At 50.1% G+C, this 13,604-nt stretch overlaps 1 protein-coding gene across 1 annotated transcript in view; it reads left to right on the plus strand.

Moving 5' to 3' along the window:
• ELP3 (elongator acetyltransferase complex subunit 3) overlaps positions 1-13,604 on the plus strand; it is a 731,849-nt gene that overhangs the window by 600,783 nt on the left and 117,462 nt on the right. The window contains exon 14 of the mRNA XM_078649905.1: positions 7,142-7,223. Coding sequence (XP_078506031.1) covers positions 7,142-7,223 — 82 coding nt within the window. The remainder of the gene's footprint in view (positions 1-7,141; positions 7,224-13,604) is intronic.

The raw sequence follows: 13,604 nt of genomic DNA on the forward strand, positions 1-13,604 counted from the left end.
TTCAGGAAAGGGATCCATAGGTTAACATAGGGAATCTAGAACCTTCTGGCCTGTTCCGGACACTTGAGGCTAGGGGTATAAAAGGCCAACTGTAGGGCGGCCATTTTGTCACTCAGAGAGGGTCAGCTGGAGTACAGGCTGTGGCGCTATTTTGGTTAGGACATTTAGAGGGTGGACTGCTTTTTAAGGGTTGCCTCCTTACTGTATCACCGCCTCCTTTTCCTGCAGACCTGACCCAGTTAGACTGCGTGCCTGTTGATCCTGGGCAGGAAGTCTACTCAGGTTAAAAAGGGTTAATCCCTAACCTGGGGTGAGTTTGAGAGACTTATCAAGGAGTGAAGGGGTGTGGAAGTCGACCCCCCCCTGTCCAGTACTGAAGATTAAATTGAACTTTGAGAAACACTGAAAGGCTGGTGTTAGGATAGAGGGAATTAATTATTTCCTTCCTCCCCTTGTGCTTCGTGCCCACCTGCCGCCTGCGCTTGGCCCCCCAAGTCTCTCCCTACCTTCCTTCAGTGGCACAGTTGGAATATTCTTTCTCCGCTGTCGGTGGCCTTGGCGGGGAGAGCTGAGAGCTCCTGAGGTGTGTTCCGCTCGACAGTCAGCCCGTTCTGTCTGGGAGATTGAGGGCGGCTGAGGGCTGCTGTTGTGGCGTGGCGGAACGGGTGACCGGCTGAGGTGGCGCGGCACTGCGCTGGTCCGGTGAAGTGATCACTGACTCAAAGAGGGGGCGGAGATTCTGCCAGGAGGAACCTGCGATCGCGCAGGTTCAGAGAAGGGCCACTGAGCACTAGCGGAGAAGGAGGAGGTCTCCGCCTAACGACGCTACTCCCCTGCGCCTGCTCAGAGACGCCGTATACCAGCGAGTCGACGGAGTTGGCTCGTCAGAGAGATCGGCGGAAGAGAGAGAGCATCGGAGCCCTAAACCCAGCGCGTCCTCCCTTCAAGACCGGCTTGATTGCTACGGCCTGGCTTACGAGGGAGGCGCCACTTGGTGGAGAGAGCCCGGTAGAGTGGCCGGAGCGATCCAAAGCCCTGTCAGCTTCAGGAAATTAAGTAAGCGGGGAGGGGCTCTTGGCTGGAGGGAGGAGGAAAGTGAAACTGGGACTACATCGGGACACCAGTCCTGACTGCCAATCTAAAATTAGACTACAGGATACCACCCCAAGGGATGTACTGAGACACTTCTAGGACCCCATAGGACCACAACCTTCGGTGCAGTGTTTCCTTAATTGGGTGGTGTTAAATTGCCAGAAGCAGAACCCCGAAGTCAAGGCTGTTTAATAAAGAGTGGGGCTGTAACTGACTTGAAACAGAATACTGTGGGTCCATGATGAGAGAGTGAGAGATCCCACGTGTCTATTGAGAGACCAGAGCAAGTTGGGTAATTTGATTCAGTGAATAAAAACTTGTCTGTCTCCATTCAGATCCCTAGCTGCTTGCGCTGTGAAACAAGAGTGCTGTTACTGGAACTGAGCTGAGAACCTGAATCAACTTGATTATAATGTTCTTGAGACCTTAAGGGGTAATGTACAACTTGCCCACCTGTAGAGAGATTTAACACGATCTGAGACCTTTTCTGGGAATGTAACATTTATGTAATGTTTCCTTAATCTGCGGAATATGTCATCCAGTTTCCTTTCATTTAAAGATGAGAGAAGGGGATCTTGTAACCTCAAATGCAAAGTAATGTTAAGTTTTTCTTTTTACTGATGCAAAGAGACTGATGGTGGAATATTTGATGTGAATAGTGATAAAACTGACAGATGGAATAAGTGAGAGTATACAGAATTCTTTTATAAAAGTGAACCGTATTTTCCTAAAACTGGTGTAGTGTTGTTTTTGAATGGATGAACGCTGAGTTACTACAGTGTGTGATGCAAGCTTTACACTTTTGCCTTCTGGTTTGACCTTCCTATCCTGCGCCAGGCTACCCTATGTGATCTGGAGATCCCAGGTCTAACACAGTGCAATTACACTCTTCACCTCCAGGGGATACCCTTCTCCAGACATCCCTAACTCAGCCGTCCACCCCTTGATGCACTATTCAATCCTCCTCCATCTGTAGAACAGAAGTTCCAGCCAAAGAGGAGATGAACTGGAGACTGAGCCCTTGAGGGGTTATCCTTTTTAAGTCCCCATGACACTTAGGGGTGGACTTTTCTTCTGTGGGCTGGGGGAGGCTGCGGTGCTCCTGCAGCCCCCCTGCCCCTCCTTCAACAAATGAGGGTGACCCCCCTCCTCTGGGGACACCAGTATCCAAGACAGTAGAGTTCCTAATGCCTTGCAAGGCATTCTGGGGCGCTCCATGCCGATTTCCCCGCATATTAAATGAGCGGCTCTCCCGCTGTGCCGGGGAGAGCCGCTGTGTGTGCGCCACGCTGCTGCGGACGTTGGTGGGAGGGTCTGGCCCCACCCGGACCCTCAGGTGAGTCATTCGGCTCGGGGAACTCACCCCAGGCCGTTCCACCAATTTTCTGGGGCCCGGTCCTGCCCGGACCCCTGGCACCTCTCTCCCTCCTCTTGGGGGGGGCCCGGTCCCCTCCGGGACCCCGCATGCCCAATCATTGGAGGGCAGACGTGTGAGGCTTCTCCGGCCCTCGGGGGGAGTGAGGCTGCACTCTCCCGGCATTTTCCTCCGGGGATGGGGTCCCGGGCCCCCGGACATCTTTGGGGTAGTGCGGCGTTACTCCCCCACCTCCACCTCACTTCGGGGGCCCGGGGTCCCGGGCTCCCTCCATGACTTCGGGCCCGGGGATGGGGTCCCGTGCCCCTGGACATATTTGTGGGGGGGGGCGGTGGGGGCGACGGCGCTCTCCCGCATCAGCGGGGGGCCAGGGTGGGCTCCAGGCGCCCCCTGTGGGCAATTTTCACGGTGGCAGCGTGACGGCGCTCCCCCGCCCCCCTCCTTCACATCTTCACGGGGTTCGCGACGGTGCCCCCGGCTTTACTTCCTCCTGGAGCAGCCCTGGGACCTGACCCACCCTGGGGGCATCTCTGAGACCGGCGACAGAGCCCCACACGCTTCGTCGTCGGTCTTCTTAGTTGTCAAAGGTCGCCTACCTCCCGGTGGCCATATCTCAGCCCCTGGGGGTCCGATCTGCCCCATTTTCGCATCTTCTTGCTCCTGGTGGCGTCCCCCAGCCACTGGGAGCACTCTCCTTTGTCCTCCGGGTCTCCAAGAGGGTGCATTCTGCAGGGAGCGGTCTTCACTGGCTCCCTGCGCTTCTCTTCTCCCTGTGCAGAGGCCTCTCCTTCTGCGCACCGGTCCTGGGCTCTCTTTCTGGTGCTGTTAGGGGCCTAGGGGGCAGTCAGGGGTGTCCTCCTTCCAAGTGCCCATTGCACCAGGCTCCAGCACCTTTCGGCTCAGCAGACCACACCCCAGAGAGAGCTTCTCTTCCTGTGCAAGTACTTTTTAAAAGTTGAGTAGGGGGCTGGCAGGAAGTCTCTGTGTGTCCTATCAAACAGCGACACATCACTTCCCTGCACCTGCTCCCTCCTTCTTGTCCAGTCTCTGGGTTGTTCAAACATGGCGTCGCCCAGTGTCTCTGGCTACATGGCACCTGAAACCAAACTCTTTCCCCCCTCACTGCCTTCCCTCCTTGGTGCAACCTGGTACCCAGCGACAGCAGTTGATGGATTGGCTTGTAGCTCCACCTATCTTTTCTCCTTGGAGGGAAGATATTCGCTCTGGAAAGAAAGGTCAATAATCTAACCTGCCAGGGCCAGACCCCAGCCAGGGACTCAGAGAAATATGACAATTCTGGATGACCCATAAGCAGTACAAATATGACTTGGGACTCTGCAGAATACTCATTTTCACATCCGCTACACTGGACTTTAGTGCGTGTCTGGAATCTATAGGCCTTGTGGAAGGCATTTTAGCCATAGGTCCCACATCCCCACAGGGGGATAATGAAGTGAAAACACAGTAAAACACACTGACTTTCCCTGGCATGTTCCTTCCCTGGGTATAAAGCCTATTCCATGTCACCACCCAATTCTGCCTAAATCCTGTTACACCATTCACTCTGTAGCTGCTCCTGGACTGCGCCTGCTAGGAATCTCCCCTGCGCAGCCCTTACACGTGAGCACATGCATGTACACCTGTATCTGCATGTAACCAGCACGGTGCCCCATACTCCAGCTGCTGCGCAGCGGCCTAGTCAAGCCAGAGGGACACCAGTAAAATCTCCATGCAGTCTCCTTCCTTATGAGTAGTTCACTGTGGGTGAGTCCCAGATTATGAGGCTCCCCCACAGTAAAAGCTCAACAATAAGGTGCTCAAAAAGTGAAAAATCCGGGCTGCCCCTAGTGTCAGAACCACCTTCTAACAACGACACAGTACAGTTTCAGGCCTATCCTCCCGAGCGGCGAGTCCAGGAATTCAGGCTATGATACTGATGTTTCAAACTGTATCCTTGATTTTGATGAGAATGATTATTAGGCTGCGGGGCCTCATGGCCTACTGTATCCTGCTAGTGACACATGCCAGATGGCATATGCGGTCTCTCCAGTGGGAAGTTCCAGTGGGTGCAGCATCAGGGAAATCTCTCTGACATGGTGCAGATCTCAAAGAGAACTGCACAGGATCTGCAGTGGTGGCTAACCAACTGTGATCGGTTCAAAGGTAGACCCCTCTCCTTTCCCCAACCAGGCCACACAGCAGTGACAGATACGTCACTTCTGGGATTGAGTTGCCTTCTGGGAGAGATGGAGTTCAGAGGACTCTGGTCTCTGGCGGAATCCGGACTGCACAATAACTTGCTGGAGCTCCAAGCGATTCGCTTGGCATTGAAAGCCTTCCTCCTTTCCATCAAGGGAAAGTTGGTTCACGTGTTCACAAGCAACACCACTGCCATGTGATACTGCAACAAACCGGGCCGGTTGGGGATGTGGACCTTTTGCCAAGAGGCCCTGCGTCTCTGGCCGTGGCTGGAACAGCAGGGCATATCCCTAGTGGTTTAGCACCTGGCAGGTTCTCTGAGCACCAGGGTGGGCAAACTCAGCCTTCGATGCCTAGCAGATCAAGAATGGCTTCTCTTTCAACAGTGTGGGAAGCCTTGATTAGATCTGTTCGCCTCTGGGGAGAACACGCAATGTCTTCAGTTTTTCACGCTGGAGTTTCCAAGGTAGCTCTCGTTCTGAAGTGCTTTTCATCTCGAATGGATCTCAGGTCTCCTATATGCTTTTCCGCCAATACCACTCCTGTCCAGAGTGCTCAAGAGGATCAGAAGCGACCAGGCCCAAGTCTTTCTTGTGGCTCCAGACTGGGCACAAGCAGTCTGGTATCCTGAGCTTCTCACACTGAGTATCAATCCTCCGATCAGTCTGCCCCATCGGTAAGATCTTCTGTCCCACCAGTAAGGGAGGGTCTTCTACCCGAACCTGTCACTCTAATACTTCTTGCATGGAGATTTAGAGGCGGCAGTTGATAGCATTTGAACTTCCTGCCGAAGTCTTTAATGTTATTTTGGTAGCCAGGCACCCCACTACCAAGACCGTGTACACCTGTTGGTGGCACAAATTTGTAAAATATTGTAAAGAAAGGTCTATTGATCCTCTTTCTGGTTTGTTTCTTATGTTTTGCTTTTCATTTGACCCTTGCCCAGCAGGGCTCTGTACTGGGCACTCTCAAAGGGTACCTTTCGGCCCATGTCTGCCTTCCTGAGGCTGCCAGACCAACCCTGATTATTCAAATCTCCCATTGTAAATAGATTCCTCATAGGACATGTACATATGTTCCCCCCTTTTCCTTTCATTATGCTTCAGTGGGACCTTAAATCGGTTCTCACCCTCCATTTGAACCTCTGCACAATTTCCCCCTTTGACGCTTAATATATAAACAGCCTTTTAGTGGCAGCGTGAAGTTCCAGTCCTTGACCTTTGTCAGGCAGCAACATGAGCATCCCTGCACACGTTTACCAAACATTACTGCCTGGACAGTAAAGTCCACGGGTTGGCCTTTTTGGCCGTTCTGTCCTGCAAGACTTCCTGGTCTAAACTTGACGCAGTCCTTCCGCCGGGGATGGTATTGCTTGGGTATCGATTCAAAGGTAAGGAATCTGCGACTAGATGTCTCCATCAGATGGACCAGTTACATATCTTAGGTAACGCCTTATCTAGTAGAGACATGATCTAGCTGCATATTCCTTACCTACCCACCCATCCTCCCTGCCCACTGACAGGGTTTTAGGGTCAGGACTGTTTCCTTTCAGGGCACTTGTAGTTCAAAACACACCTCTGTCTGTGCACTTCATAGCTCCACGCTTCTTGCGTGGAAAGCCGTGGAAAGTAACTGACGTCACCGCGCCGAGGTGGTGCATATATAGGTGACATGGACGTCACAACGACGTCAACGATATCACGCGGAGCCGACCGAAACCACCTACCGGCGCGCAGGGGTATTGCTCAATGAAAAATGTTCTAGATCCAGTCTGACGCCTGGGAAATTCAAAGGTAAGGAATCTGCGGCTAGATCATGTGTCTACCAGATAAAGCGTTACCAAAGGTAAGTAACTTGTCCTTTATGATAGGGACTTACACGCACCTTATGCAAGAATATGAGACTATTTTTCTATGAGTAATACAAAGCAGAGCCCTTTTGTTGTACAACACATAAATACGGTGTGTTGTTGTAATGGTTTAGTTTTCACATCCCTTTCTAAAATGTTGATATGGTATTTACTTTGTCGTGATAATGGTGTTTGTATTATTTGATTAAACTTTGTAAATATGAACGATATAAATTAATTATGTGAAAGAGAAGTAAATATTGGATGGCGGGAAAAGTGACTAAGGGGTCATACTGATGATGCAGGTGGCGGACCTTGATACGTACAGTCCATGTGTTTGAGTTTGGGGTACAAAGAGCAAGTTCTGAATGGCATAGATGCTAATAAAAAGAAATTAATGTCTTGCTTTGAGAGGTGGCTGCCATTTTGAAAGGGTTTCAAGGCTTACTAATCTAAAGGTTAATGTAATTGGCAAAATGTGCGGTGCACTTCTCTCCTTATATTGCTGTTATAGTGCATGCTTAGTCGGTCAGACTGTTGAACAGGTGTGTCCATGCAGTGGGATGTATGCCAGTAACGTTCTTGCAATCTGACTATATAATTGTTTCCCTTACAATCTTTCAAAGGGTTTTGGAATGCTGTTGATGGAGGAGGCCGAACGGATAGCCAGAGAAGAGCATGGGTCATGGAAAATTGCAGTAATTTCAGGTAATGTTATACAATGTTACACATAGCTGCTTTGTAATTTACTTCCATTCTTAAGATTGGAGACCTTTTTCCACGGTGACGGCATTCAAATACACTTGGAGAGTGCTACATTTCGAATGTGCCTTGATACTTATGGTCGAGATATTAGCCACAGAGGAAAAGTCAATTTTACTCCGCTTATAACTTTAGAACTTATAACCAATTTGCACCAAATTTTCCAAAAACAAAAATCTAGTTTGAGATTTTCCCAAATTTGGAACAAAATGGTCGAAGGTGGGGAGGCTGATATGTTTGGGTTAGGCCATTTAAAGGCACAGTTCCCTGTGGAAGCCTCCATTGAGAACTTTACCACAAAAATTGTTGTAAAAAACGGCTAAACCAGAGTGCAGCAAATTTGGAAGATATGCAGTGTGTTCGAGGCATGTGGGCTGCTGAATTCATATCTATAGCATAGATCGCCGCCTAGTGTTGGGTCCGGATGATTGCACATTGTTGTCCTGGAAGAGTCTTCGAAGTATCACGAGATAGGTGGCTCCTCCCCTGGACTACAGTGCGCATGGGCATCGACTCCATCCCTAGATTGTTTTTTTCCGCCATTGGGTTCGGATGTACTTTCGTTCTCTCAGTTCGGAATCGACATAATTCTCGAGGCCAAAAGGCCTTTTTCTCTCTTTATCGTCGGTATTGTTTGCGTTTGGTGCCCGGTTCTGTTCGGACTCGCTTCCGAGTTCAACATCCAAGGAGTCGGGTAACTCTTTGGAGCTCGAGGCCCAGTCGACGCAGCAAGACCCTCGACGACGCGACATGGAACGGAGCCCGTTCAAGAAGTGTCCCGTGTGCGGATCGAAGTACACACACATCGACGTCCACCCGGTGTGCAACAAGTGCCTGTCGCCGGACCACGATGAAGCCAACTGTATGGCTTGTTCCAGGTTTCGTTCGAAGAAAACGATTCGGCTTTGGCGCGTGGCGCGCATGGAGGCCCGGCAGTCGGTCCCGGCACCGGTGGACATCTTCGACAGCGATGAAGCAGACGAACATGACGTTCACCTGCAGATTTCGCCTCCAGCGGAAGAAGTCGAATACGACCCTCAAGTGGATGTCGAAGACCTACCCGTAGAAGAAGTCGTCGACGAGGTAGGAGACGACGATGAGGCCTATGTGGCCATGGAAGATAGCTCAGAGGACGAGCTATGTCCCGTTCGAACACTTACAAAGGCTCAGGTCGAGGGATCGCCTATCTGCCTTACCCAAGACCTTCTACCAAAATCCACGGCCCCGCCTCCCGGCCCGGCTACGGACACTTCGACGGAGCCGCCATTAAAGAAATCGAAACCGAAAGTGAAACCTTCGGTGTCCGAACAACCTAAAGTGGTTCAGGCGCAATCGAAACCGAAACCTTCTGATCCACCGTCGACACCCTCGTCCTCCGAGGTGTCGGGACAGCCCAAGTCGAAGAAGCCTGTCGACCCGGCAAAGTCGGTGAAATCCGTCCAGCCGAAGCAGACTAAAGGCGTCGAGCTGAAGCACAAAAAGGCCGTCCAGACTCCGTCAAGCAAGGGCGTCGAGCCGAAGTCCGGATCGGGCATCGAGCCGAAGCCGAGCAAGGGCGCGGCACCGAAGGCCGCAAAGGGCGTCGAGCCGAAGACCAGCAAGGGCATCGAGCCAAAGGTTGGTGCCCCTAAAGCGGTTGCCCAGGACACCAACACGGGCACGCCTCGGACCGACCAGCCAAAGTCGTCGACGATCGAGTCTTCCCACGTTGCTGGACCGAGGTCGTCTGTCGTATCGGCGAAACCATCCGCTTCATTCACGAAGCAGGTCTCGGACTCCCTCAAGCGTATCAGGGACAAGGCCTCGGCAGTAGACCCCAAACCGCCTTCCGCGCCGAAACAGTCGGTTCCCACCTCCAAGTCATCGACGCCACTCCTCTTCACGTTGCCGCCGAAGGTGGCACCGAAGGCCTTCGCACCACGGGCGGCGCCCGAAGCGAAAACGCACAGTGATGTGGGGTCGACACCTACTCTCCCGGCTGGGGGCTTGACGCATCGACCACCATTACTGGAGGAACAGTCGGAACGTTTCATCGATGCCAACACTGGGAAGCTTACGCTTTACAAACGAAAAATTACGGCGGCGGCGCCTTTGGAGTCGTATACCATTCCTTTAAAGCGCAAAAAGCCTGCTTCTGATGCACCAGTCTTGGTCGAACCATTGACTCCTCGGACTCAAAGAATTGCCACGCCCTCGCCAACTTATTCCGATGCCGAGGATGCTGGGGATCAAGATGAGGAATACAGCTTCCCGACCCACGCTGATCCTGATGCACAACAGGACGCATGGGTGGACACAGGTGACCAGGGTGACCAGGGGGATCAGCAACCCACTCTCGACCCTCAGATATACAATATCAAAACGTCTCCCACTGAGGATTCTGCGGCATTCAATGCCTTAATTGAAAGGGCAGCTAAGAACCACAACGTTGAACTCCATGCTGACCCTGTGGAGGTGGACTTCCTCTTTGACACTTTTTCAGCAGCTGAAAAGACTGTGAAAACCCTCCCAATGCTGAAAGGGGTCCTCAAACATGCTGCGGACATTTTCAAGGAGCCCACACGGGCAAGGGTGGTCAACCCTAGAATTGAAAAGAAATACCGACCAGCACCTGGCGATCCCACTTACATCAAGGGCCAGTTGCCATTGGACTCTCTGGTCGTTTCTAATGCCCGCAAGAGGGCGAATTCGCAAACCACTGGTGAAGCTCCTCCCCCGGACAAAGAGTCCAAAGTGCTAGAAGCATCGGGAATGAGAGTAGCAGCTCAGGCGGCCAATATATGGCGTATCTCTAACACGCAGGCACTCTTGGCACGCTACGACAGGGCACACTACGATACACTAGAGACCCTGTTGCAACATCTCCCAGACCAATATAAGGAGGCTGCGGAGATGCTTATCCAGGAAGGGAAGCTCATCTCCAACGCTTCAATAAAGTGTGCACTGGACGTTGCCGATACTGCAGCCAGGGCAATTAACACCAGTGTGATGTTAAGACGACAGGCATGGCTCAGAATCTCTGGATTTAAGCCTGAGATCCAAACTACCATCCTCAACCAGCCAGTTAACCCTGACAGAATATTTGGTCCTGAGGTGGATACCACCTTGGAAAAAATAAAAAAGGGTACCGAGACGGCCAAGTCCATAAATTTCTTCCTAAAGTGGTTTCGCAGTTCCATGTCAATCAGACCATTGAACTGCCCGCATTTTTTCAAAACCCAGAAACAGTTGCCAAAAGAATGCTCCACACTCTTGATGTCAAACGAGCCTTGATGTACTACATCGATAGGACCAAAGACTTTAGGAAAACACAACAACTCTTTGTTGCCTTCTCAGCCCAGCACAAAGGCAACCCCATTTCCAAAGCAGGTATAGCCAGGTGGATCGTTAAGTGCATTCAAATTTGCTATCACAAGGCTAAGCGCACTTTAACGGTCCCTCCAAGAGCCCACTCCACCCGAAAGTTGGGGGCCTCTATGGCTTTCCTTGGTAATATCCCTTTGGAAGATATTTGTAGAGCAGCCACATGGTCTACACCACACACATTTACTAAACATTACTGTGTAGATGTGCACTCCAAGCAGCAGGCAGCTGTAGGGCAGGCTGTTCTTAAAACGCTTTTTCAGACTTCTGCAGCTGGCACAGGCGGCCGCCGTTAATGGAGGGACTGCTATGTATTCTATGCTATAGATATGAATTCAGCAGCCCACATGCCTCGAACTGAATATGCTACTTACCAGTATGCATCTGTTCTTGGCATGTAGGCTGCTGACACTCATATCGCCCGCCCTCCTCCCCGGCGCCTGTAGCGGCTGCAGACTTTTTAACACTTACTCTTAGCATGGCCATCGCTTACACTATTACACTCCATCTTTGCCACAATGGCTAAAAACAATCTGGGGATGGAGTCGATGCCCATGCGCACTGTAGTCCAGGGGAGGAGCCACCTATCTCGTGATACTTCGAAGACTCTTCCAGGACAACAATGTGCAATCATCCGGACCCAACACTAGGCGGCGATCTATGCTATAGATATGAATGTCAGCAGCCCTACATGCCAAGAACAGATGCATACTGGTAAGTAGCATATTCATTCACTCCATCTATTGCTTTTTGTTTCTTTGGTACATATTCATTCAGCAGCTGTGGAGAAATTGATGAAAATGACAGTGTGCAATGCTCATGCCAGAGTTATGTATCGATCTTTTACTCTTCTTGTGAAGACCTGGACTATCCATAGATACGTAACAAGGCTTTTGAGTGGCTGATTTTTTCTGTCGTCCGCAGAAAGAAACAAAAATGATGGGTAAAAAAGACCACTTAATTGCTAGAAGCCAGAGCCACCTTTTTTTTAATTTTTTTTATTTTTTATTTATTTTTATATAAGATACATACAAGAATAGTAAAACAGTTAAATGGGTTAACGACCTTTGGCATAGTCACAGCAATACAGTACATTTTGTGTGGTTGGCTCGTTTTAGGTAGAGGAGTAGGAGTAGGAAGGAAATATATAGGAAAGTTAGAAGTAAGCGGAGGAAGATGATAGGTCAGGCAAGAACAGGTATATACCATCCTGACTTAAACAAAAGAGAAGCTCTTAGTATCCGACATGCCCTTTGCTTTTTATTTCCCACCTGCATTTGTCACCCAGAGTGGGGCGGGTATGCCCAGACGTGGGTCTTGTGCTCTCCATGCCACTGGAGTCAAGCTATCCTGGCTGATGATGGCTTAAAGCATGTGTCCAGTCCAGGGCAGACCTGCCCTGGCAGTTCGGGCTGGACCATTCCCATTAGGCGCAGGGTCAAGACTGATTTGCATATGGCAGGGTCCAAACTGTAATGGCATGGTGAGCAAAAAAACTATGGATTGAGGCCCAGATCTCTGTACTGGGGTGAATGTATGACATTGTTCTGCATTCTGTCCATCAATTGTTCTTTTTGCATTTGTCCTCCACCTACAGCATATTCTTGTGAATGAAAGATGCCTAGCTAAACGCTTATGGTGCTTGGAATACTCCAGCACAAAAGGTGAAAAAAAATGGAACAAAAAAGAAAGCCATAAAAACTTTGTAGGGTGAATGGCTTCTCCTGTACATAGTCTCCCCTCCACACCAATGGCACTGAAGAGAGGGAGGGACTATTAAAGGGCATGGCAAAATGATAGCAGTGGGAGTTAAGGTTGCCCATCTTTATTAATAGGGGAATTATTTGAGTCTTGTTAGGTTTTCTCCCGTATGCTCTGTATTATGAGAACTCAGATTGTTAAGTTAAGCCATCTAGCAACTTCCTACGCAGTCTCAAGTAAGTAATTTTCCCTGTTGGGAGGGAAAAAGCATTGGTTTCACTGACACAGTGTGCACGGGACCCACATCTAGGTCCCACTTAAGGGAACAAACTTAAGTATACCAAAAGGTGGTGGATGGAATGCTTGAATTAATCTCAGCCACTGGTAATTACTCGAGCCGTATCCCAGTCTGTTATTATTTTGCACACCATACCACGTCAGTTTGGACCCACGTGCTTGATGAGTTCAAAATAGGGCGAAACCGGTCCTGGGCTGTTTGTGTTTCGGTGCATGGAGATCTGGCCTGGCAGGTCAGGCGGAACTGTTCCCATTGGAGCAGGGTTAAGACTGATTTGCATATGGCCAACTGAGGTGGCATGATGGGAGGAAAATCTGGGATTTGGATGCTGCCCTGAGCAACCGCCAGTAGCTGAGCTCAATTCAAGTATTCTATCCATCACTTTGTTTTTTGATCATGAAAATTGTGTGGCAGTCAAAATATCGGTTTTAGATACTGTGCCAGGATTTATGATGCCCTCACTCTTCCTGTGCTATTAATTTGCCCATAAGCGTTCTAGGCCTGAAAATAAAATACCACCAGAACTGATGTAATGCACTATTTTTCTGTCTTCACATGCCCGAGTACTTCCAGTATGAATTTATTTACAGGAGGCTCCTGCTACAATATTTCAGAGTGAGGAGCACTTCTGGTCATATCTGTTCGAGTAGTCAATGTCCTAGCTAGCCCGGAGTAATCGCTTATGCACTAGCAGACAGTTGCTGCTTAGTGTGCCAGTAGAGATGCTCAACTTTGCTGGAACAGCTAAATATGCTAATGTTGCTGTTTAACTAGGCATTGGCTGGTCATTGTGCTAGGAGCTGTTTGTGGTATTACCAAAGGCGTTTTAATCCCTCTCTCTGCTTCAAGTGCCATTTTCACAGATCTCACTGTTGAGTGAATATCGCCCAACTCTCTTTATAGCTGGCCAATCAAAATTGAACTGAACCCGGGCTCATTTTGATTGGTCAGCTCCTTTTGCAATC

Source organism: Lissotriton helveticus, chromosome 6 (genome assembly GCF_964261635.1).
Source record: "Lissotriton helveticus chromosome 6, aLisHel1.1, whole genome shotgun sequence".
Classification (NCBI taxonomy): Eukaryota; Metazoa; Chordata; class Amphibia; order Caudata; family Salamandridae; genus Lissotriton; species Lissotriton helveticus.